Below are 23462 nucleotides of genomic sequence, written 5' to 3' on the forward strand. Positions count from 1 at the left end.
CGATAATCAGTAAAAGATCTTCTTTTTCCGTCATCCAAAAAAATTATCAGGGTTGCCGGGTGGCGCAATATAAATTTATAACCCTTTTCCCATAAAACTTTTTTCGCTGAGTTAAATTCCTTCTTTCTCTTCAAAAGGTCATAACTTATATCAGAATAGAAAAGAACTGTTTCCCTTCTATCATCAATGGCCCGTTTCTCTTTCTGGCACGTTGGCCAGCCGCCTTCAGGATCTTTTCTTTATCTTGATATCTTAAGCATTTTATCAAGATTGATCGTGGGTTTTGATCAACTTGAGGTCTTGATCTTAAGACTCTGTGAGCCCTTTCAATTTCAATTAACTGGGTTCCTGCTTCCATTTCCAAAATTTCTGGAATCCATTTTTGAAAAAATGTATTGGATTCTCTCCCTCTATACCTTCTTCAAGTCCAACAATCTTAATATTATTTCGTCTGCTAAAATTTTCAAGTACATCCACTTTTTCCAATAACTATTTTCTTTCTGATGTTCAGGCAGAAATATTATCTTCTATTTTATTTACTCTATCAAGGATGTCTCCCATTGTATCTTCCAAGTTTTTAATTTTTTTGTCCATTTTGTCCTGTCTTTTCATCATTTTATCAAACATAATCTTCATATTTTTAATACATTTTTTAATGCTTTTAATTCATGAATTATTTGCACCAAAGATTTTTTTTATGTCTCCAATATCACCTCCAACCTCTTCCTGTTGCTCTTCTTTGTTTGTCTCTTCATTACATCTGATTTATCCAGAGAATCTGATTCCACCTCATATTCACTTTCACTTTCAGTTCCAATCATAGCTGGGATTAGTAGATTGGGCTGCTCATGTTTGCGCATGCCCCTTCCTTCACGCATGCGCAATTCCTGTTGCTCTTTTGTTTGGAAACGTTGATGTTGCCGCAGTTTCACGTTCTGTATTGCTGAAGGTAAAATGCACTCGAGCCTGAGGCTCTTTCATGGTGGCCAGCCTTGATTCTTTTCCAACTTGTGTTGTCTTCAAAGTAGTAGTTTTCTTCTGCTTCTGTTTAGGAGACATATCTTAAGACAACCCTGAGTAGCTTATAAGTAATTTTTAAAAGTATTTACTCACTTTTCTTCACTTAAACATTATTTTACTGATTTTTACGTCTTGATCCTACGTCATCACATGACGTCCCCCCCCCCCCCCCACCGGCTAGAGGATTTTTGATTACCAATTTAACTCTAGATAAAGCATAAGGAGTGATTTAGCTTTTTGACAGTTTTGAGACTAATTTAAAATGTGCCTCGGATCCAGAGAAGGCAAGGGTAAGGCTATTTTAACCAACATAATTTACTAATATTTTCATCAAGCAGTAACAAAAGACCATTAAGATGAAAAAATGCATCTCCACAAATTGACAAAAAATAATTTTTGGAAAGCTATATAAAACAAATAAAATATTATAAATCGCACCATGGTGATGGCTTACAATATGCGATTAGGAATGTGTTAACTATTAGCCTAGATAAGTGATTGAGGTCATTGAGGACAAAGTTTACCAAGACTACAGTTGAAATTTGCAGTGCACTGCCAACTTCAAAATGCAAAGTTCAAAGTAAATTTATTATTAATATATACAACCCTAAGATGCTTGCAGGCATACTCAATATATCTATAGAATAACGGTAACAGAATCAATGAAAGACTGCACCAACTTGGGCATTCAATTACGGTGCAAAAGACAAATGGTGCAAATACAAAAAGAAAGAAGAAATAAAATAAATAAGCAATAAACATTGACCACATGAGATGAAGAATCCTTCAAAGTGAGTCCATTGGTTGTGGGAACATTTCAATGGTGAGGCAAATGAAGTTATTCCCTTTGGTTCAAGAGCCTGATGGTTGAGGTGTTTTCCTCAACCAAGAACTATTCCTGAACATGGTGGTGTAGGTCATGAGGCTCCTGGATGGACCCTTTTCCTGAAACAGCAACAAGAAGAAAACATAATCTGTGTGTGGGTGTCCGTGATGATGGATGCTGCTTTCTTGCTACAGCATTTCACTTAGATGTGCTGAATTTGTGGGGAGGACTTTACCCATGATGGGTGGGCCATATCCACTACTCTTTGTAGGATTTTCCATTCAAGGTCATTGGTGTTTCCATATCAGGCTACAATGCCGCCAGTCAATATATTCTTCACTACACATCTATGGAAGTTTGTCAAAGTTTTAGATGTCATGCTGAATCTCTGCAAACTCCTATGGAAGTAAGGAATTATACACAAAATTAAAAGGGCTAACACCTAACTAACTTATTGGCAGCTTGACAAGCCTTGCTGTGAGAATGAACAAAGAAGTGTTTGTTCCATGAGAAGCTTCTCAGTCTACCTTTATCAAAATATGTGATAACAATGTGTGTCAACAGCTCCAAACAGGGCTAACTTGGCTGCAGATGTTCCCATGCTCAGTAAGCAGGGACTCTGTTTTACCAACTGAGAACACAAGCTTGTTAATAAACAGCATGTACTTTAAGTAAACTGTGTTTTTCAGTTATTTCCTGGGTCTGAACCTAAAGGCTTCTGGTAGAGAGGCAGATCGACAGAAGTAGAGGTACACCATATGCGATTAAATGAGTACAATTTATAAAGGTTACTATAAATAAGTGATTAATAACGATACAGTATATATGAAGGAAAAGAAAATAAAGAAAAAGCGCCAACTTATCAAAGTCCAAACCACTTCGTGCACAACCGTTGGAGCTCAATTACTGAAGTCTTCTGGCCACCATTCTATCCTCTCCGAACTCCTTGACTTGTAGCTCAGGACCACCCGAAGTGGTCAACCAAGCACATCCATCTTCGTCTCCTCTCCTCGGGGTACCTCCTGGTCTCGGACCCCCATTTGGGGTCCGTTCCTCACCCAGTTTACAGCATCACGTCCTCTCTCTCTCATCCCCTCGCGCCGATCTCCCCAAAAGCCCACCGACAATAGCTTATAGACTCAGAAGAAAGAACAACATTAATCCCAATTGGTTTACAAAGGAATACAATTCTCGTTATCAGTAAATTTTAACCCAAACAAGCTTCCAGCACTCTCTCGCAACAAAGAAGCATTCCTACTTTTAACAAAACAAAGAAGCCATTTTGATTACATACACAGTAACAAAGAAAAAGAAGATATCCCCTTTACACTAGTAACTGCATGTAGCAGAAAGGGACAGTAGTTAGTACTGCTGTCAGTTGTAGGGATCCATGTGAAGTTGCACATTCTCACTGTGTCCATGTGTGTTTCTTCATTTTCCTATCACCTCCCAAGGACGTTAACTGGCGGCTATAAACTACCCCTCAGTGTAAGCTAATAGCAAAAGAAATCAAAAGTGGTGTTGATAGGCATATGTGAAAGTCATAGTAGCACGGCGTTTATTGTAACACTATTACAGCTTGAGGCGTCAGAGTTCAGCATTCAAATACAGCGTCCTCTGTTAGTAAATTTCTACATTCCTTTCCATGTGCACATGGGTTCCTCCAGGTGTTCTGGTTTCCTCTCACAGTCCAAAGACATAACAGCTAGTAGGTTAATTGGTCTTGTAAATTGTCCCGTGATCAGGCTAAGGTTAAATCGGTGGGATGATGGGTGGTGTGGCTTGAAGGGCTGGAATGGCTTACTCTGCATTATATTTCTAAATAAGATTAATAAAGGCAAGGGGTTACATGATTAGTCAAATGGGACCACTGGGATAGTTGTACTTGGAACTGTCTTGATCCCAATGAACCAAAGACGGTTGCCTTTCACTCCTCTTCACTGACAATCAACACAGGCACACCTTCCTCAAAGACATGTACTTAGCACACTGCTCTTCTCTCTCTATACCATAAATGAGTGGCTAGGCACAGCTCAGACAACATCAGTAAAATCACCAAAGACACAACTGTTGTTGGCAGAATCTTCGAGGTACAGGAGCCTGAAGATGCATACTCAGTGTTTTGGGACAGCTTCTTTCCCTCTATTGTCAAATTTCTGAATGGTCAATGAACCCATGAATACCACATCACTATTTTGCTTTTATTTTACGTTACTTATTTATATTTTTCTCATAGTAACTTACAATTTTTTACATTTTATACTGTTCAACTGCTGCTAAACACAAATTTCACCATATGTCAGTGGAATAAACTTTACTCTGATTACAAGTAAAAGAACATATGGATCATAAATTCATACATAATTTGAAACTTTGTAATAGATCCTGCCGCCTCAACTGGTCCACGTTAATGATGATATAAGTCTTGTCCACCTAAGTTCATTTACCATTTTGAGCACAGCTCCTAACTTCAATATTTACTTCAGTTTTTTGAAAAAAATATTTATATTCATAACCTCAGCAACTTCATATGGCAGGCACAAGAGACTTCAAGTGCTGAAATTTGGAGTAATACACAGATGCTGGAGGAAATCAGTAGGTCAGGCAGAATCTATGGAGGGAAATGGACAGTCAATGTTTTGGGCTGAGACCCTGCATTAGAACTGTAAAGGAATAGGGTGGAAGCCTGAGTCAAAGGGTAGGAGGAAGGGCACAAGCACAGTTAGCAGAAAATAGGAGAGTTCAGCTCCAACAGGGGGACTAGTCTCCCCACCATCGAGTACATCTTCAAAAGGCAGCTTTGGGATCCTTACAACTGTAAGTAGCTTTTCTGTCTGAACATAAAATTCTGCATATAATTTAAAAATACCTTCAGTATCCTTTGATTTTCTAGTATACCTGTTCAGCCTTTTCTGATAAGCACTGTGTTTGACAATATAATGATCTTCCCTCTATCCTCTCCAGCTTCATTATATTTTTCTTGCAATATGGGGTCCATCTAAGGGTATGTGAGTACTGCACAGCGCCCTGACTTAAAATATTTTTGGATATTTTTGGAGGTTACTACTAGCTTTGGGCAACTATTTTAGGAAAATCTCAAAAATTGTTATGGTTGGAACTCAATAAGAATATAAGGATCAATCCTTCACCCCCAATCCAGTAATACTACACAGTGGTACACAGAAGTGGAGTAGAATTTGTCCAATTCTATTCAACTATTTTCATTTCCTCTATCTTCTTTTATTTTCAGCAACCTCTAAATTAATTTTTCTCTCAAATTCCATTACTTTTTGAAACCCCAAATGTATGGCTAAGTTGTGTTCTTAGTGGCAGTTGTATAGGACTAGTCAGGCAGGATGCCAAGACAGCTGCAATGACTGCACAGAGATGCACTGAGAAGCAAGGCAGCTGCAAGGAATGGAGTAGGAATATCTGCAAATGGTGCATAGCTGGGATGTTTATGTCATTTATCTTCATATTCCCTAAAATATCAGTAACACCAGGTATAACTTTGGTAGTTCTAGATTTGATTTAATTTTAAAAGTTATAGATTGTTACAATATGCTGTGAGAGCAATTTTTTAGTTGAATTTTTAAATACTTAAATAAAAGAACTCCCTTAAATAGCATCGTCTAAGATTTCCAGCTCCATTTTACTGCCTTATTATCCACAGACCATTTCTGTCATCTCCAATTACATTGGGCCAGATCTTGCGGCACAGTAATCACTACCCACTATCATCACATACCTAAACTTACTGGGTCACTATTCTGTAGGGTTAATCATATAGACCTAACACTATCATCCTAGATTTTTGGGCTTTGAGTGGCAGCAGAATCTTATACTGAATAAATTATGTCCGTGACATTTTCTTGAGAGATTTGACAGCAAACTCTAACAAGGATACTTTTTTTCTAATATTTGAACATATCAAATTATCATCTTAATATGTTGAATATCACCAATATTCAAACCATTTAAAATTACTAAAAATAAGCAGGTTATTAAAATATTAGAGGTATCAAAAATTCATTAAAATTACTTAAATATAAATCAATCACTAAAGAAACTACATGTAATTAGAAAACTCACCACACATTCCCCCAACCCCACGTCTTCCCCATCCCTTTCTATTTTGTAAAATCAATGGTATAGCTGATCTCACACCTAATGCAGAATGCAAAACAAATTTCTCAGCATGAATGTTAGAGAATCTATGTAAGATTCAACTGTCACTAAATTCCATAGGGAGTTTAGCAGTGTAGTGTTATCACAAGTATTGTGGGCAAAATCATTAAGTAAATTATGCATCAAGATTTGATTCTGCATATGTGGATGTCAAGGTCACTGTGAATATCTCTTTGCATGTAACAATAGTCCTGGCATTTGTTGTGAACTGGACATTTATGCCTTCCATAAGTACCTGTAAACATTCCTCCAGCTTTTTAAAAGCTAGACTAAGATAACATGGTAAATAAGACAAATAAAAATCATTAGCTGTGTTGTTTTATTGCAAGTGATCTTACATGGTAAAGTACGGACAATTAAATTGAGTTTAATCTGTAAGACTCGTTTTCAGATAACATAAAATATGCTACATATCTACAATAGGAATTGATTACGCATTAGCAACATCATAAGCAAGATTGCCCTGAATTTGAATTGTGTTGAGTTATGTTTCTAAAGAGAACATGATTAAAAATCATAACTTATGTGTTTAAACCTCAGAAACATAATCGAGGTATCACAGAGTTTGTGAAATTCCAAGCAACACCATAGTTACACTATGCACCACAATGATATTTGGTGCACAGGGTGGCATCAAATGAAGCCATCCATCATGCAATGTACAGTTTGAAACTGCCATCTGAAAAGATCAAATTTCTCTTGCATTTGGAAAATAGATGTCCATATACAGGCAAGTATAACTTCACAGTGCTCTATATACAGCAACTCAATGATTTAAAAGGCCAGTCCTGCACTTAATACATAATTCAGCAGAATGGATTTTGACTGCTTATTCAGAAGGATAATACTCAAAACAGTAACTTTGAAAGAAATGTACAGGCAATTATTACCTCTTTACTAAATGAGTTTCTCTAGTGGTCCAAGTTGGTGTACTGAATGGGAAATAGGGGCAGGATAGATGTGTTCAGAAGCTATGTTCACATGTTCACAATGTAGCCCTAATATGTTCACAAATCTATGTACCTATCTCCAGTTCATTGAATACAATGTATCTGGATACCTAGTTTTCAAAAGAGAAGGTGACTATGATACACCGCAGCAGAGCAAAATCTGTGTGTCAACTTCTCTGAACAGAGTGGTCAAAACATTTGTCACCTTTGAACTCCTTGTGACATGAGCACTAGTTACAGAAAAGTTATAGGGCCAGACAAATTCTATTTGTGATGTTGAAGAACTGTGTTGCAGAACTAGTTACACTTTAACCAGGTTGTTCCAGCACAGTTAGTATATTGTCAACTACCCATCAATGGAGAAATTGTTTTATTCCCACAAAGCAGGATAAATACAATCTGATTATTTATTGTCCAGTCAGTCACCTCTCTATTACCAGGTGATGTCAATAACAGTGTTATTTAGTTGCAATTATTCATCAATAACTTGTTTACTGAAGTTCATGTTGGATTTTGCCAAGACTACTCTGCTCCAGAACTCCAGAACTTGGTCCAAACATAACTTCCACAGATGAGTGACTGCTGTGAAGGTGTTAATTGACTAAGTTTTAGAACAACTCAAAAGTATAAAGAACTGCAATAGTCCATCACACAAGAGAAGACAGTCATGACTGTCAGGCATCAATCATCTCAGTTCTAGAATAAGACTGCAGGATATCAATATGGTGTCTTGGGCCTTATTTTGAAAGTGAAGAGGGATGGTAGGGTAGTAGAAGACTTAAGTCCTTCTTTTGGTTGGATCGCATACGGCCATGAATGATATTCACAAGCAGCTTCAGCCAGTAGTAAGTTTGGATCAGCCTATAGTTTGAAATTACAGAGAGTGCTCATACAGGATCAATTTTCCATCTGATATTCAATAGCCCCTATTTACATCCTTCTCCATAACTGAACATTTTTCAAGAAATAACTAGGAAATCTACCGACTCTTTGGATTCCCCAACCATTCAAAATGGAGGAGCATTTGGGACCTGCACAGAGTCCAGAGAATTTTGGTAAATTATCACCAAAGCCTCTACTGTAACTTCTGCTATTTCTTTCAGTACCCTGCGACGCATTCCATCAGGACCAGGGGACTTGCCTATCTTCAGACCTACAAGTTTACTCAGCACTACCTATTTACTGATAGCTATTGTATCGAGGTCCTCATCTCCCATTGCATACACAACATCTCTCTTTGGCATGTTAGACATGTCCTCCACTGCAAAGACCAACACAAAACAGTCATTTAAAGCCTCTGCCATTTCCTCATTACTCAATATCAATTCCCCCTTCCTGTCCTCCAAGGGATCTCCACTCACTTTAGCCACCCTTTTTTCCTTTATATAATGATAAAAACTTTTACTATCTGTTTTTATATTTTGGACTAGTTTATTTTCATAATCTAGCTTCCCTTTCTTTATTGATCATTTTGTGGTTCTTTGTTGCTTTTAAAGGTTTTCCCATTCTTCCAGTTTCCTACTACTCTTGACGACTTTGTATGTATGAGTTTTTAGTTTGATGTCTTCTTTTATTTTCTTAATTATCCAAGGGTGGCTCTTCCCACCCCTACTGTCCCTGCTTTTAACTGGAATATAATTTCGTTGAGCACCATGAAAAATCTCTTTTAAAGTCTTCCACTGTTCCTCAACCAACCCACCATATAGCCTGTGTTCCCAGTCTACACTAACCAAATCCTCCCTCATCCTATTGAAGTCCTCATTATTTAGGCATAATACACTGGTTTTAGATCAAACAATTGCACCCTCCATTTGTATGAGAAACTCAATCATACTGTGATCGCTCTTTCCAAGAGGATCCCTAACTACAAGATCACTAAGTTTACCTGTCTCATTGAGCAGGAAAAGATCTAAGACAGCACATTCCCTTGAAGTAAACACAAAGTATACTGCAGATGCTGTGGCCAAATCAAGACGTACAAACAAGCTGGATGAACTCAGCAGGTCGGGCAGCATCCATTGAAACAAATAGTCAACGTTTCGGGCTGAGACCCTTAGTCAGGATTGAAGAAGGACGGGGCAGGGGCCCTATGAAGAAGGTGGGGAGAGGTTGTGGTGGACGGAGCGGAGATGCTGGACGAAGTGGTCTTGGTGCAGCCTCCTCTACATTGGTGAGAACCAACGCAGATTGGGGGACTGCTTCGTCAAGCGCCTCCGCCCCATCCGCCACAACAGACAGGATCTCCTGGTTGCCACACACTCCAACACTGCTTCACTTTCCCTTTCGGATATGTCCATACATGGCCTCCTCTACTGCCATGATGAGGCCAAACTCAGGTTAGAGGAGCAACACCTCATATACCATCTATGTAGCCTCCAGCCCTTTGGTATGAACATCGAATTCCTCAACTTCTGGTAATTCCCTCCCTCTTCCTTCCACCATCCCATTTTCACTCTGTCTCCTCTTCTAGCTGCCTATCATCTCTCTCATGATCCTGCCTTCTTCTACTACCCATACTGCTTTCCCCTTTCATTCCTTCTTCACCTCTCCAGCCTATCCCCTCCCCCACCCCTTGATCTTCCCTCTGATTGGATTTTCACCTGGCACCTTCCACCCTCTCCTCTCCTTCTTCAGTCCTGACGAAGGGTCTCAGCCCGAAACGTTGACTTTGTTTCAACGGATGCTGCCCGATCTGCTGAGTTCATCCAGCTTATTTGTACGTCTTGACATTCCCTTGTAGGTTCAGTAACATCCTGTTCAAGAAAGCCACCATGGATGCATTCTATGAAGTCCTCCTCAAGACTGCCTTGACCAACTTGATTCACCCAATCTAAGTGCAAGTTAAAGTCCCCCACGATAACTGCAGTTCCATTCTTACAAGCCTCAGATATTTCTCTGTTTATTGCCTGTGCCTCTGTAACGTTATTATTCAGTGGCCGATAGACAACTCCCATCAGTAATTTTTTCTCTTTTACTATTCCTAACCTCTACCCAGATGGATTCAACATTCTGCTCCTTAGATCTTCTATCGTCTCCCACTATTGCCCTGATGTCATCTTTAATTAAGAGCACTACCCTTCCTCCCTTACCTTCCTACCTACCATTCTGTATTACCTGATATCCTTGGACATTTAATTCCTAATCCTGTCCACCCTGCAAGCACGTCTCTGTAATAGCCACTAAATCATATCCCCTTGTACTGATTTATGCCACAAGTTCACTGACCTTGTTTCGAATACTGTGGGCTTTCAGATAAACTGTCCTTACACTCAACATGCTTTTAAAACCTTGTAATCTTTTACTCTTTTTCACTTGACCTTTCTTCACTCCACTCTTAACTTTCTCTTTTGCTTTATCTTTATCCACACTTTTCTTTTTTACTTTACTTCTCTAATCTGCTGAACCCTCCCCCCCACCCCCAATTTAATTTAAAGCCCTAGTTATATCATTCACTAGGATCCAGGTCCCATCATGGTTCAGACGGAGCCGATCCCATTGATACAGCTCCCTCCTTCACCACCAAGTTCAGTGACAGTTACTACCCCCTAACCAGGCCCAGGCTCATGAACCAGAATGGACACCTTCACTCACTGCAACACTAAACTGATTCCTCAACCTATGGACTCACTTTCAAGGACTCTAAGTCTCTAACCTCATGTTCTCAATATTATTTATATTTATCTATTATGTCATTTTTCTTTGTGTATTTGCACAATTCATCTTTTACACTTTTGTATCATTTGCATGTAATTTCACATTGCTTCTACTGTGTTTCTTTGTATTTACTGTGAATGCCTGCAAGAAAATGAATCTCTGGTTCATACAAGGTGACACGTACTTTAATAATAAATTCATTGGACATGGTTTGAAATACATTTTGAAATTACTGTCAGTGCCCATACAGCATCAATTGTATTTCCATTGTTCAGTCACTCCTTATTTCCTCAGCTGCTATTTTACATATAGCAGCCATCACAAGCACATAAAATAAGTGTGGAAAAATCCAGGAGATATCACAGGAGCAAGAGAATAGGTGGAAGAGACACATATGGAGAACATCTAAATGAGTTTAACAGCGAAGAATCTGCAGATCCAAACAAAAGCAAGCCTCTGCATTACTGCATTCAGCTCTGAGCAACATCAGCTCTCATAGAAGTCCACGTACATACTGCTGCATCACATAAGCTTACATACCCATATTATGCAAAACATAGCCTTCTAACACAGTCTCACTGGCATTCCATGGGCTTGCAGTCCTTCATTTCGCTCCATAAATGCACTGTCTGTAACGGTCCAGATCAGTTCCCCTCTAAATTTAGTTAGGTTGCCTTATGATCCGGACCATTGACTCTTTGTTCCCTTCTAATTCCGTTTCATGTGTCCCTTGAGCTTGGCAATTAAGGTGATCTACTCTCAACCCAAACTGGCAGCTTATAAGCCCCTGGCTTTAACTGTTCGGGGCAAGAGTGTTAAGAAGCCTTAGCAAGTCGCCGTCGCTACGACAAGCCAGAGTTATCCAGCCCACATCGGAGTACCAGCAATTCGCCTTCCTTCGCCAGAGTGGGTCCGGGCAAGGTCAGTCTGCCGGGGGTGAGTTGAAGGCGGAGTCCTGGCTCGACGTTCATGCCCATTGTCTGTGTCTACACCTTAAAGAAGAGTCCCGGCTCGGTGCCTGAGTGGAAGGTGGAGCTCCAGCTCGATGTTCATGCCCTGTGTCCGCGTCTGTCCCCTTGAAGAAGAGTCCCGACTCGATGCCTGATCTGAAGGAGGTCCTGGCTCAATGTTCCTGTCCTGTGTTTTGGTGTCCACGTTTCTGGCTGCGGCGATCCGTGGTGCCCACGTTTCTGGCTGGGGTGAATCAAGGTCCTAGTCCAGGGTCCGCAACGATCCAGGTTCCACCTTCCCCAGTCACGGCTGCGGCTGTCCATGTTCCCACTGTCCACGTCCAAGGGCAGCAGCTGTCCATGTTCCCACTGTCCAAGCCATGGCCGCAGCAATCCAAGTCCCTAGTCCCCTAGTCCAAGGTTCGTGTTCCTCTTTGTCCTCCTTGATTTCCCGATTTTCTGTGTAGCAAGTAATAAACGCTATTTTATTGAACCTAAGAAAGACGTGTTTGTGTCCTGTGTGTGGGTTCTCTCCCAGCACCCTTGTCCCCACCTCGTGACACTGTCTGCTGCTCTGCAAGTATAGATTAATGTTCTGTATTGGCAGAGGGATGTGAACCATAAACTTAAAGCAGACAGGATACAAGTCACGCAGAATAGAGAAAAGGATACTTGATGGTGGGCTGAGAAGCTACCTAAACCAGTCAGTACATAGACTGCTCTGCTTTGGCGATACAAATGCTTGTCCATTATGAAGAAATCCCCTGTGCATTTGTGGGTCTGGAGGATGTAACAGCAAATCAAAACCCCTGTCTGAATGCAAAAGACCTTCAGGAAGATTTAGCAGACTCTGGAGTGGTGGTACTGTGTAGTAACACCTGCACAAATATGACCTTCATGGAAGAGTCATCAGAAGGAAACCTTTCCTGCGTCCTCATCACAAAATTCAGCATCATAAGTTTGTAAAGAAAACATCTAAACAAGCATGATGTATTTTGGAAACAAGTCCTGTGGACTGATGAAGTTAAAATAGAACTTTTTGGCCGCAATGAGCAAAGGTATGTTTGGAGAAAAAATGGTGCAGAATTTCATGAAAAGAACCCCTCTCCAACTGTTAAGCATAGAGGTGGATCGATCATGCTTTGGGCTTGTGTTGCAGCCAATGGCATGGGGAACATTTCACTGGTAGAGGGAAGAATGAATTCAATTAAATACCAGCAAATTCTCACTGTCTGGAAAAAAGCTGAAGATGAAAAGAGGATGGCTTCTACAACAGTATAATGATCCTAAACACACCTCAAAATCCACAATGGACTACCTCAAGAGGCACAAGCTGAAGGTTTTGCCATGGCCTCACAGTCCCCCAACATAAACATCATCAAAGATCTGTGGATAGACCGCAAAAGAGCAGTGCATGCAAGATGGCCCAAGAATCTCATAGAATTAGAAGCCTTTTGCAAGGAAGAATGGGCAAAAATACCCCAAACAAGAATTGAATGACTTAGTTGGCTACAGAAAGTGTTTACAAGCTGTGATACTTGCCAAAGGGAGTGTTACTAAGTACTAATTCCATCAGTCCTATTCTCCCTATCTTTAGTTCCCTGTATCCCTGAGGATTATTATTTTGCTTTCACATGAGGATCAAATACCTTGTGATTATTTCACCACTCCAACACAAAGGTTACCTCTCTCTACAGACACAGCCTGATCTGATTACGATACCCAGCATTTTCTGGATTTGTTTTAGATTTCCAGCAGATGTGTTTAGTTTCATTTTCATGGACAAGTATCAATAACTGGAAGAATGGGAATAAGATGCATTTCAGGTTTCTCCATTGTGATTGAATAAGAAAACTCTTATTTACCATTTCCCAGGTACAAAATAAACCAATCAAAATGATAAAATGTTAAAACTAGAAGTGCTTAATATAAATGCATGGAATAATTCTAAAACAAAAACTTGGACAGATTGATTGTACAAATGGAGATTAATGGGTCTGACTTTAAAGGCATTATAGATGCATGGTTGGATGGTGTCCAAGATTGAGAACTAAATGTTTCAAGGTTTCAGAATAACAGACAAGAGTGATTGTGCTGATGGCTTGACGGCAGAGGGAAGGTTAGATTTAATAATGAAGGATAACACAAAGACAGATGAAAAATTACCTTAGCTACAAAAGAAATTGCATTAGTTAGATGAGATATAAAAGATCAAAATTATATAGAAACTCTAGAGACTGATAGCAATAGAAATCAAGAAATCTGCACACAACAAAGCCAATGCAATAATCATGGAGGATTATGATCTTTAAATAGAATGATCAATTACTATGGGTAAGAGTAAGAAGAGTTTAAAGAACATGTTCAAGGTGATTATTTAGATCAAAAATATAAAATCACCAAAATAAAACCTGGTAAGGTACTGATTAATTAGACCAGATTGATTAGGAACCCCAGAGTAAAATATCATCTTGAGTTATTTTAAGCTAGAGTAATGTAAAATCTGAAGCCTAAGTCTTAAATTTATGTAAATCTAATCACATTGGAAAATAGTTGCAACTTTGTTAAAGAATGGTGGCAAAATGACAGATATACCAATAAAACTCATTACTCTTAAATTGCTGAACAATTAAAACATATCCTTAATCAATTACTATTTTTATTATAAGAACATAAAAAACAGAAGCTTAAGTATAGATGTGGCCTGTTGAAGCAATGCAAGTTCAGAGGAATGGAGTAGGAGATCCAGCAGTGGATTCATGGGTGCAGTAGCAGAAGATGGCAATGTAAGCCAGAGTTAGATATAGGCCCAAAGGAAGAAGTCAGAACTTCCTAAACTGCAGGGAAGGGACATGTAAATTCCACAGCAACATACTATGCCATGTGCTGACTACAAAATATATTGCTTAAAACATTAATTTTATGAAAATTTTATCTTATTTGTGTACACAAGTTATGTGTTACAGATTTAACAAATTAATTTGAGATTATGTTAGCTAGGCACATTATCAGCAATTAATTGATACCCTAAATAATTCATAATAAATAGATAACCCAAATAAGAAACAAAAGAAACCCCACAGGAAAACAGATCCACTGTGGCACACTAAACAACCTGAGGGTACTATTAAATGGACTTTAGCCAAAAGGGTACCAAAAGGATGGAGAGAAATTTAGAACAAGCAAAGAATTAACCTGAAGCATTCATTTTTCATCTCACATTATTTGTCCTTCCATTCTCATTTTATTCTTCCTGACTTTGGTCTCCCAAAATCCTTAATGCAAAGTCAATGATTAAATTGTCCCCCAAACAGGCACATTACTACAAAATGGTTTCCAGTCATTGACCTAAATTATACCATCAGCACCTCCCAAATCTGCAAACTGTACAGCAAGAGGCAAAAGCAAAAGATGCATTGGAACATTACCACCTATAAATTCCCTATGTTATATTTCTGATTTGGAAATGTTTCATTATTCTTTTCCCAACACCGTAATGTTCAAATATATACACGTAATGTATGTGTATAACTTCCAATAATGTGAATGCTAAGACTGTTCTTTACTTTAAGTTGAATATATATTTTTCTGAATTCTATTCCACATTATACTAAGCATTTCTATTATTGTTTTAAATTATTATTTGATAAAATTGCTGCCTATTCACTGCCAAGATTTATTCTCAAAAATCAGGTTTTGCCCTATCTGGTTTTCATCATATATATGCCCTTTTCTATTATCTTAAGGCAAATAACACTATGGTTTATATGGCATAAACTTTGCTTCCACTTTCATTTCTCTGATCTGCTCTGATTCTTTCCAAACATAAAAACCTTCCTCAATGGGCATTTTAAATTAAAAAGATAAAGTGGTGGAAATATTTATTAGGTCAGGAAATATCTACAGAGAGAGAAGTAGAGATAATGTTTCAGGTTGAGGAACCTTCATCACAACCAGGAAATCAAATATGCTTTACAATACAGGGAAGGGGCAGGAGTACAGAAAGGGAATATCTGAGATAGAGTGGAAACCAAGTGAGGCACTGACTGAGAGTTTGACAAAGTTGTGTTATTCAGAGCTGAACTCTCTGAAGGTCATGTGAGAATAAAGATGGATGAGGGCAGAGAGAATACAAAACAATGCTGGAACGGTGAGACACAAACCAACTGCAGTTGGAAATTAAAGTGAATGCTCAGAATATCCAACAAATCAGGCAGCATTAATGGTGAGAACAAAACTGAGTTAATGTTACTTTAGAACTGGGCAATTGTTATAAAACATGGAAAGGCTTATTATTGAAAACTCTTGAACTCAGTGTTCAGTCTTGGAGCTGTAATGTGCCTAACTGGAAGATGGAACAGTGTAAGAGGCGCTAGAGGAAGAGTTAACGGAGAACTAAAGCAACGAGCAATTGAACCTGTGAACTGATACATTCTGTAAAACTGTCAACCAATCTTTAGCAACACACACAAAATGCTGGAGGAACTAAAGTGCAGTCAATATTTCAGGACAACACCCTTCGGCAGCATCTCTTTTCCATAGATGTTACCTGGACTGCTGAGTTCCTTCAGCATTTTGTGTGTGTATTGCTTAGATTTCCAGCATTTGCAGATTTTCTCTGGTTTGCAATCAATCTTTATTTGGTTTCTTCAATTTCTTCAACATAGAGAGTATGTTGTGAAAACTAAGAACAACACACTAGCACAGCAGCTAGCACTCTCTGCCATCGACTCAGACAACCAAATTTTTCCTGATCGTAGGACCTATCGGTACAACGTTTGTATATTCTCCTTGTGGTTTCCATGCATCTCCAATTCCCTTTCACATTCTAAAGACAATATCCTTTCTTATAGGTTAATGGTGAAAGAGTCAAAGAGGAGTTGATGGGCATGTGAAAAGGGAAAAATGCAGGTCTATGAGGAAATGAGGAAAGGTAGAATGAGATTATGAAAGCTGGCATGGATCTGTTCAACGCTGTATGAAGTAAATTAGAATTCAGTGCACTAACGGAGGAAGTACAAAGGAAAAGTAAGTGTAGATATTTTAACAATGTTTATGAGACATTTAGATAGGCAGAAGAACAGGGAGGGAATGGATGGATACAAACCATGTGCAGGCAAATGGGATCAGTTACATTTGCATCAGGATCAGTGTTGACATTGAGGGCTAAAGCCCTTGATCCTGTGGACTATTCTTTGTTCAATGACTGACTGCTTCATCTAGGATAAAGGGAAAAAGATAAAACAACAGTTGTTCCATCTCCAGCAGTTTCACAGGATGTTTCACTTTGAGAGGAAAGTGGCTGTCGATGGAATAGGTGAACAACTGAGTAATGGAAGGAAATGGTCCTTCACAAGGGGAAGGGAATATGTGTCAGGAAATGCATCATACTGAAGGTGATGGAAGCCATGATGAATGATCCACTAAAAATGGAAATTGGGATTAAGGATGAGAACAAAGGAGATTGCCATCCTTGCTGTGGATAGTAGGAGAAGGATGAGATAAAGGGGAAGTGGAACAGATGAAGTTGAGAGCTCTGTCAAAACAGTGAAGAGGAAACAACAACTAAGAGACAAAGAAGATATTTTGGAGTTCTGAGGTGGAAAGCACTGTTATTAAAAGGAATATGATGGCATTGGGGAGAACTGTAAGAGGTATAGTCATGCGGCTTTGCCATTTACCCATTCTTTGAGATGAAGGTAGGATTAAAACAAGGACAGTTCCATTTATCCCAAGAAGACAGAGGCAAAACATGCACATTTGCAGGGTTCCATAAGCACATATCTGATTTGGAGGAACTGAGAAAATTTAAATAGGATGCTTAGTGTTTCAATGGATTCAGCTGTGAAAAAGGATGGTGGTGGAGGGAGACAAGTTAGGTTTCTGTTCAAGGAAGAATAAACTGAAGGGCCTGAAGCTATCTTGGTGTAAAATGGGAGAGACTAGAAATCCATGGTGAAACTGAGCCAAACAGAGCCAGAAAACTGGAAACTCATATTGTATTGCAGGGCACAGAGATTTTGCAGATGTAAAAGGGAAAATAATAGCACAGAAACAGGCCCTTTGGCCCCTCCAGTCGGTGCTAAACTATTAATTCTGCCTAGTTGCCTGGTTCCATTTGCCTGTAGCTCCCTTCCAGGTATCTATATCTAATTTTTTCTTAAATGTTGAAATCAAACCTATGTCCATCACTTCCACGCAGCTCATTCCACACTCTCACCAAACTCTGACTGAAAAATTTCTCCCTCCTGTTTCCCTTAACAACTCGGCCTTTTCTCCTTGGAGCAACAGAGGATGAGAGGTGACCTGACAGAGATGTATAAGATGATGAGAGGCATTGATTGTGTGGATAGTTAGAAGCTTTTTCCCAGGGCTGAAATGGTTGCCACAAGAGGACACAGGTTTAAGATGCTGGGGAGTAAGTACAGAGGAGATGTCAAGGCTAAGTTTTTTAATCAGAGAGTGGTGAGTGCCTGGAATAGGCTGACAGCAATGGTGGTGGAGGTGGATACGATAGGGTCTTTTAAGAGACTTTTGGATAGTTACATGGAGCTTAGAAAAATGAAGAGCTATGGGTATGTCTAGTAATTTCTAAGCTAGGAACATGTTCAGCACAACTTTGTGGGCCGAAGGTTTTCTATGTTTCTATAAAGTCCTAACCTATTCAACCTTTTCCTATAACTCAAGTCCTTAAGTAATTGCAATATCCTTGTTAAGTTTCTCTGCGTTCCTTTAATCTTATTGATATCTTTCCCGTAGGTAGGTGAAAAGAACTGTACAAAATACTCCAAATTAAGCCTCACCAACATCTTATACAACTTCAGCATGACATCCCAACTCCTGTACTCAATACTGATTTATGAAGGCCAGTAAGCCGAAAGCTCTCTTTATGACCCTACCTGTAACGCCACTTTCAAGGAATTATGGATCTGTATTCCCAGATCTCTCTGTTCTGCCGCACTCTTCATTTCCTACCACTCATAATGTAAGACCTACCCTGGTTAGTCCTCCTAAAGTGCAACACCTCACATTTGTCTGCATTGCATTCCATCTGCCATTTTTCCAGCTTGTCCAGATACTACAGCAAGCTTTCATAGCCTATCTTGTTGTCACCAATCCCCAATCTTGGTGTCATCTGTGGATCTGATGATCCAGTTTACCACATTATCATCCAGATCGTTTATATAGATAACAGAAACAATGGATCCAACATGAATCCCTGCAGTGCACCACTAGTCACAGGCCTCCAGTCAGACAGAGAATCATCTACTGCTCTCTGGCTTCTTCCACAAAGCTGAAGTCTAATCCAACTTACTACCTCATCCTGAATACTAAGCAAATGAACCTTCATGACCAGCCTTCCATGCAGAATCTTGTGAAAGGCCTTGCTAAAGTCTACGTGGACAACATCCATACCTTGCCATCATCGATTTTCATGTGAACTTCCTCAAAAAACTCTATAAGATTGGTTAGATACAACCTATCACACACAAATCCATGTTGACTATCCCTTATCATTTCCTGTCTGTCTAAATACTTATATATCTGGTCCCGTAGAATATATTCCAACAACCTAACCACACCTGATATCTGTCTCACCAGCCTATAATTTTCTGGCTTACTTTAGACAACATAACAACATTAACATTCACTTCTCCTGCACCTCATCCATTGCTAAGGACATTTTAAATATCTCTGCTAGGGCCCATTAAATTTCTGCACTAGTCTTCCACAAGGTCCAAAAGAACAACTTGTCAGGCACTGGGGATTTATCCACCCTAATTTGCCTCAAGATAGCAAACATCTCCTCCTCTGTAACCTCCATATGATCTATGACTTCACTACTGCATTGCTTCACTTCTATAGACTTTATGTCCATCTCCTGAGTAAATATAGGTGCAAAAAATCAATTTACTATCTCCTACGTCTCCTTCAACTCCAAGCATAGATGATCACTCCGATCATCAGAAAGCCCAATTTTGTCACTTCCTATCGTTTTTCTATTAATGTATCTCTAGAAGCCTTCTCCTACACCTCGTCTGCTAGAGCAACCTCATGCCTTCTTTAAGCCCTCCTGATTTCCTTCTTATGCACTTTTTTTCTTGCATTTCTTGCATTACTCCTCAAGCATTTCATGTGCTCCTTGCTGACTATACCTGCTGTGCACCTCTTCTTCTTAACCAGAGCCTCAATATCTCTTGAAAACCAAGGATTGCTAAACCTGTTGTCCTTGCCTTTTATTATGAAAAAAACACGCAGACTTTGTACTCTCAAAATTCCACTTTTAAAGGACTCCCACTTACCAAGCACAGCTTTTCCAGAAAGTCACCTGTCCCCATCCACACTTGCCAGATCATTTCTGATATAATCAAAATTGGGCTTTCTCCAACTTAGAACCTCAACCCCAGGACCAGACCTATCTTTTTCCATAACTACCTTGAAATTAATGGCATTATAATCACAAGATGCAAACTGTTCCCCTGCACAAACTTCTGACACCTGCCCTGTCTCATTCTCTAATAGGAGATCTAATACCACACTCTCTCTAGTTCAGGGGTTCCCAACTTTTTTTATGCCATGGACCAATACCATTAAGCAAGGAGTCTGTGGACCCTAGGATGAGAACTCCTCCTCTTGTTTGAACCTCTAAGTATTAATTAAGCAAACATTCCAGAACACATTTGACAAACTCTATTCCATCCAACCCTTTTACAGCGTGGAAGTCCCAATCAATACGTGGAAAGTTACAATCATCTACCATCACAACATTATGTTTCTTGCAACAATCTGTGATCCCTCTACAAATTTGATCCTATAAATCACACTGACTATTGGGTGGCCCATAATATAATCTCATTAACGTGGTCATCCTTTTCTCATTCGTCAATTCTATCCGAATAGCCTTAGTAGACAGGCTGTCCAGTCTGCTTATCTGAGCACTCTCACAACATTTTCCCTGACTAGAAATGCCAGCCCACCCCAAATCCCCTCCCTCTCTATCACATCTAAAACAACAGAACCTTGGCACATTGAGCTGCCAGTCCTGCCCCTCCTGCAACCAAGTCCTACAATCTCATAATTCCATGTGTTGATCCATGCACTAAGCTCATCTGCCTTTCCTAAAATACTTCTTGCATTTAAGTACACACAACTCAGAAGATTAATCCCATAATGCTCAGCCTTTCGATTTCTGACTTTCTATGTAAGCTTAATATCATATTTCCCCTCAACTACTCCACTATCTGCTTTGGCGATCCAGCTCCATCCACCTAGAACTCTAGTTTAAACACCGTCGTGTAGCACCAGCAAACCTTCCCACAAGGATGGTACTTCCCCTCCAGTTCAGATGCAATCCCATCTACAGATCCCATGTACACTGGAGGAGAGACCAATGATCCAAAAATTTGAAGCCTTGCCTCTTGTACCATCTCCTTAGTCATGTGTTAAAATTTATTACCTTCCTATTTCCGGCCTCACCAGCAGATGTCACAGGTAGGAATCCTAAGATCATTACCCTGTAAATCCTAAACTTTTAGAATCCAATTCCCTGAACTTACTTTGCAGGACCTGTCATCCTTCCTACCCATGTCTTTGGTACTGATGTGAACAACAATATGAGCTTTCCTGAGCTTGTGTATTACTATGGGGCATAAGTCCAATTTACACAATACACATACACAAGCTCAACTGTCAATGAAAAATGCCCAGTTGACTACATAGAGTGGAATTAAATAATCTGGAAATGGACATAACCTCATTCTAAATATGGAACCCATTTTTGATCATTGAAGTGGCTCTTTTAGTCTTCAAAGAAGTAGGATGAGGGGTTATCTAAAGTCAATTAAATTATTACTTTTTGATAGATTAAACAGTATGATTTAAGTTAGAAAACAACATTACTAAGGGAGTATCAACCTAAGCTGTTTACCAGAAACTTAATAAGAAAGTTATAAGTAACTGATCTAACCTGACAGAGTTGAAAATTGAAAGCTGCGCCTGTCTAAAGTTCTTACATTCTTATAAGAGAATATATTTATTTATGTACATCTGAACAGACAGTGAAATGTGTCATTTGCTTCAAAGGCGAACAGTCTGAATATGTGCTACAAACATAACCAGCACCAACATTGCATGCCCACTATTTACTAACCCTAACCTGGACACTTTGGAATATGGGAGGAATCCCATGCAGTCATGAAGAGAATGAGAGAATGTACAAATTCCTCACAGACAGCAACAGGAATTGAAACCCTAACTCTGACTGCTGGGTTGTAATAGCAATATACTAACTGCTACGTTACTTTACTTGATACAAAGAGTACAGGTGGTTTTAAGTGGTTGGGTAAAGGAAATAGAGGGATATAATGAGGAAGATTTGGAGGATGCTGGAGTGAAGGTTAAGTACAGCAATGCCTTTGTGGTTGAACTGGTCTTATTCTATGATGTCATATCTATGTAGGTTTGTATAATCAGAAGTAATTCCATTTGTTTGCATCCTACTGTCATAAAAAATCTTTTGACTATGGTATCACTTGATGTCATACTGTACATTCATAACTATTTTTATTTGTTTAGATACTCAATTAATTTTGCAGTCAATAAATTCCATGCCAGCATGCAGAGAGGGCAATAACAGGAACAAATATATCACAGTGCAAGCTAAACTGGTTTTGTTGATAAATTTAAATACCATTTCTCTTATAATAGAGTATACAAATAAGTGGCTGAGATATAATCCAGTAAATGAATCACTGATGTTGAAAAATTGCATTAAGTATCGGGAGAACCTGGTGAATTTATTCCTGCCATGTACATAACCATTCTGCTGTTTTTAAAAGCTGCAGCTAAATAAGGGGTATCATCAGAAGCAGGTTGCTCAGAGAGAGAAGAGTTGCAGTATCCTTGCAGATTCTTTTGCAAGAAGGCAGGACAATAAAAACAAGACTCTTGCTACAGAGTCTAGAATATCACAAAAAAATGACAATGGCTATCTTAAGAGTTGATGCAATACTATCCCAATGGAATGTTGAATAAATGCAATAGGTTTACAAAGGTAGCTGAGGTAAATCTTGGAACACTTTCCTACAAACATTCTACTCAAAAGCAATTTTCACTCTTTCTCTTACTCAGCATCTGCGTATCAAACACATTTCTCCAAACAGTAACATTCTGAAGTGAGATTAAAAGTTAGTTGCAAAACACCAAATAACTATTGCATGGTCCTGTCTGCTTTAATTTCTAAGTGATCATTGGGCTAAGCAACAGAACAATCTTTCCCCTTTTGCACCTTGCTTCAAATCTTAAAACAAAATGATTGAGAAATTGACTCTGTGTTTGCAGAAAACTTGGTCATCAATGCAAAAAGCTCCTGTGGCTGTCAAAATTAAGGTTAATAATCAGGAAAATGCTATATAAACTGAATAATGTACATGACAAATCCACTTGTACTTTCAGAAATTGTCCTCACCCATCTAAGACTCCTTGCTTTCTATTCATCTCCACTGTGGCTGTGGAATGTTTTCCTCCATTCACGATTTCTGATCTTAACTGCCAGGTTTCAGGTTTTTTGGGCCACATGTTTTTCAAGTTCACTCCTTTTTTGGCTTTTACCCTGCAATATATTAAATAAAATGTGCATTTAAACAAAGACAATGGAACTATTACCAAAACAGTGAAGTATTCTAAGGTTCTGACAGGTATAGAAATATCTCTGATTCTGAACATAGCAAAGTAATGCCTATTTACGTAATAGCAAAGGTGAAGAATAATACATTTTATAAATCACTCTCATCAATCTCAGCAACAATATTCAATACACATGTTCTACACTCCTAAGAAGTATTAATTCAAGATTAGCTGCAGTAACCATAGAAA

The 23462-nt window shown here is 39.0% G+C and overlaps 1 protein-coding gene across 1 annotated transcript in view; it reads right to left on the reverse strand.

Moving 5' to 3' along the window:
• tmem132e (transmembrane protein 132E) overlaps positions 1 to 23462 on the reverse strand; it is a 553547-nt gene that overhangs the window by 258205 nt on the left and 271880 nt on the right. Inside the window, exon 3 of the mRNA XM_059973087.1 lies at positions 23056 to 23199. Coding sequence (XP_059829070.1) covers positions 23056 to 23199 — 144 coding nt within the window. The remainder of the gene's footprint in view (positions 1 to 23055; positions 23200 to 23462) is intronic.

Source organism: Hypanus sabinus, chromosome 6 (genome assembly GCF_030144855.1).
Source record: "Hypanus sabinus isolate sHypSab1 chromosome 6, sHypSab1.hap1, whole genome shotgun sequence".
Classification (NCBI taxonomy): Eukaryota; Metazoa; Chordata; class Chondrichthyes; order Myliobatiformes; family Dasyatidae; genus Hypanus; species Hypanus sabinus.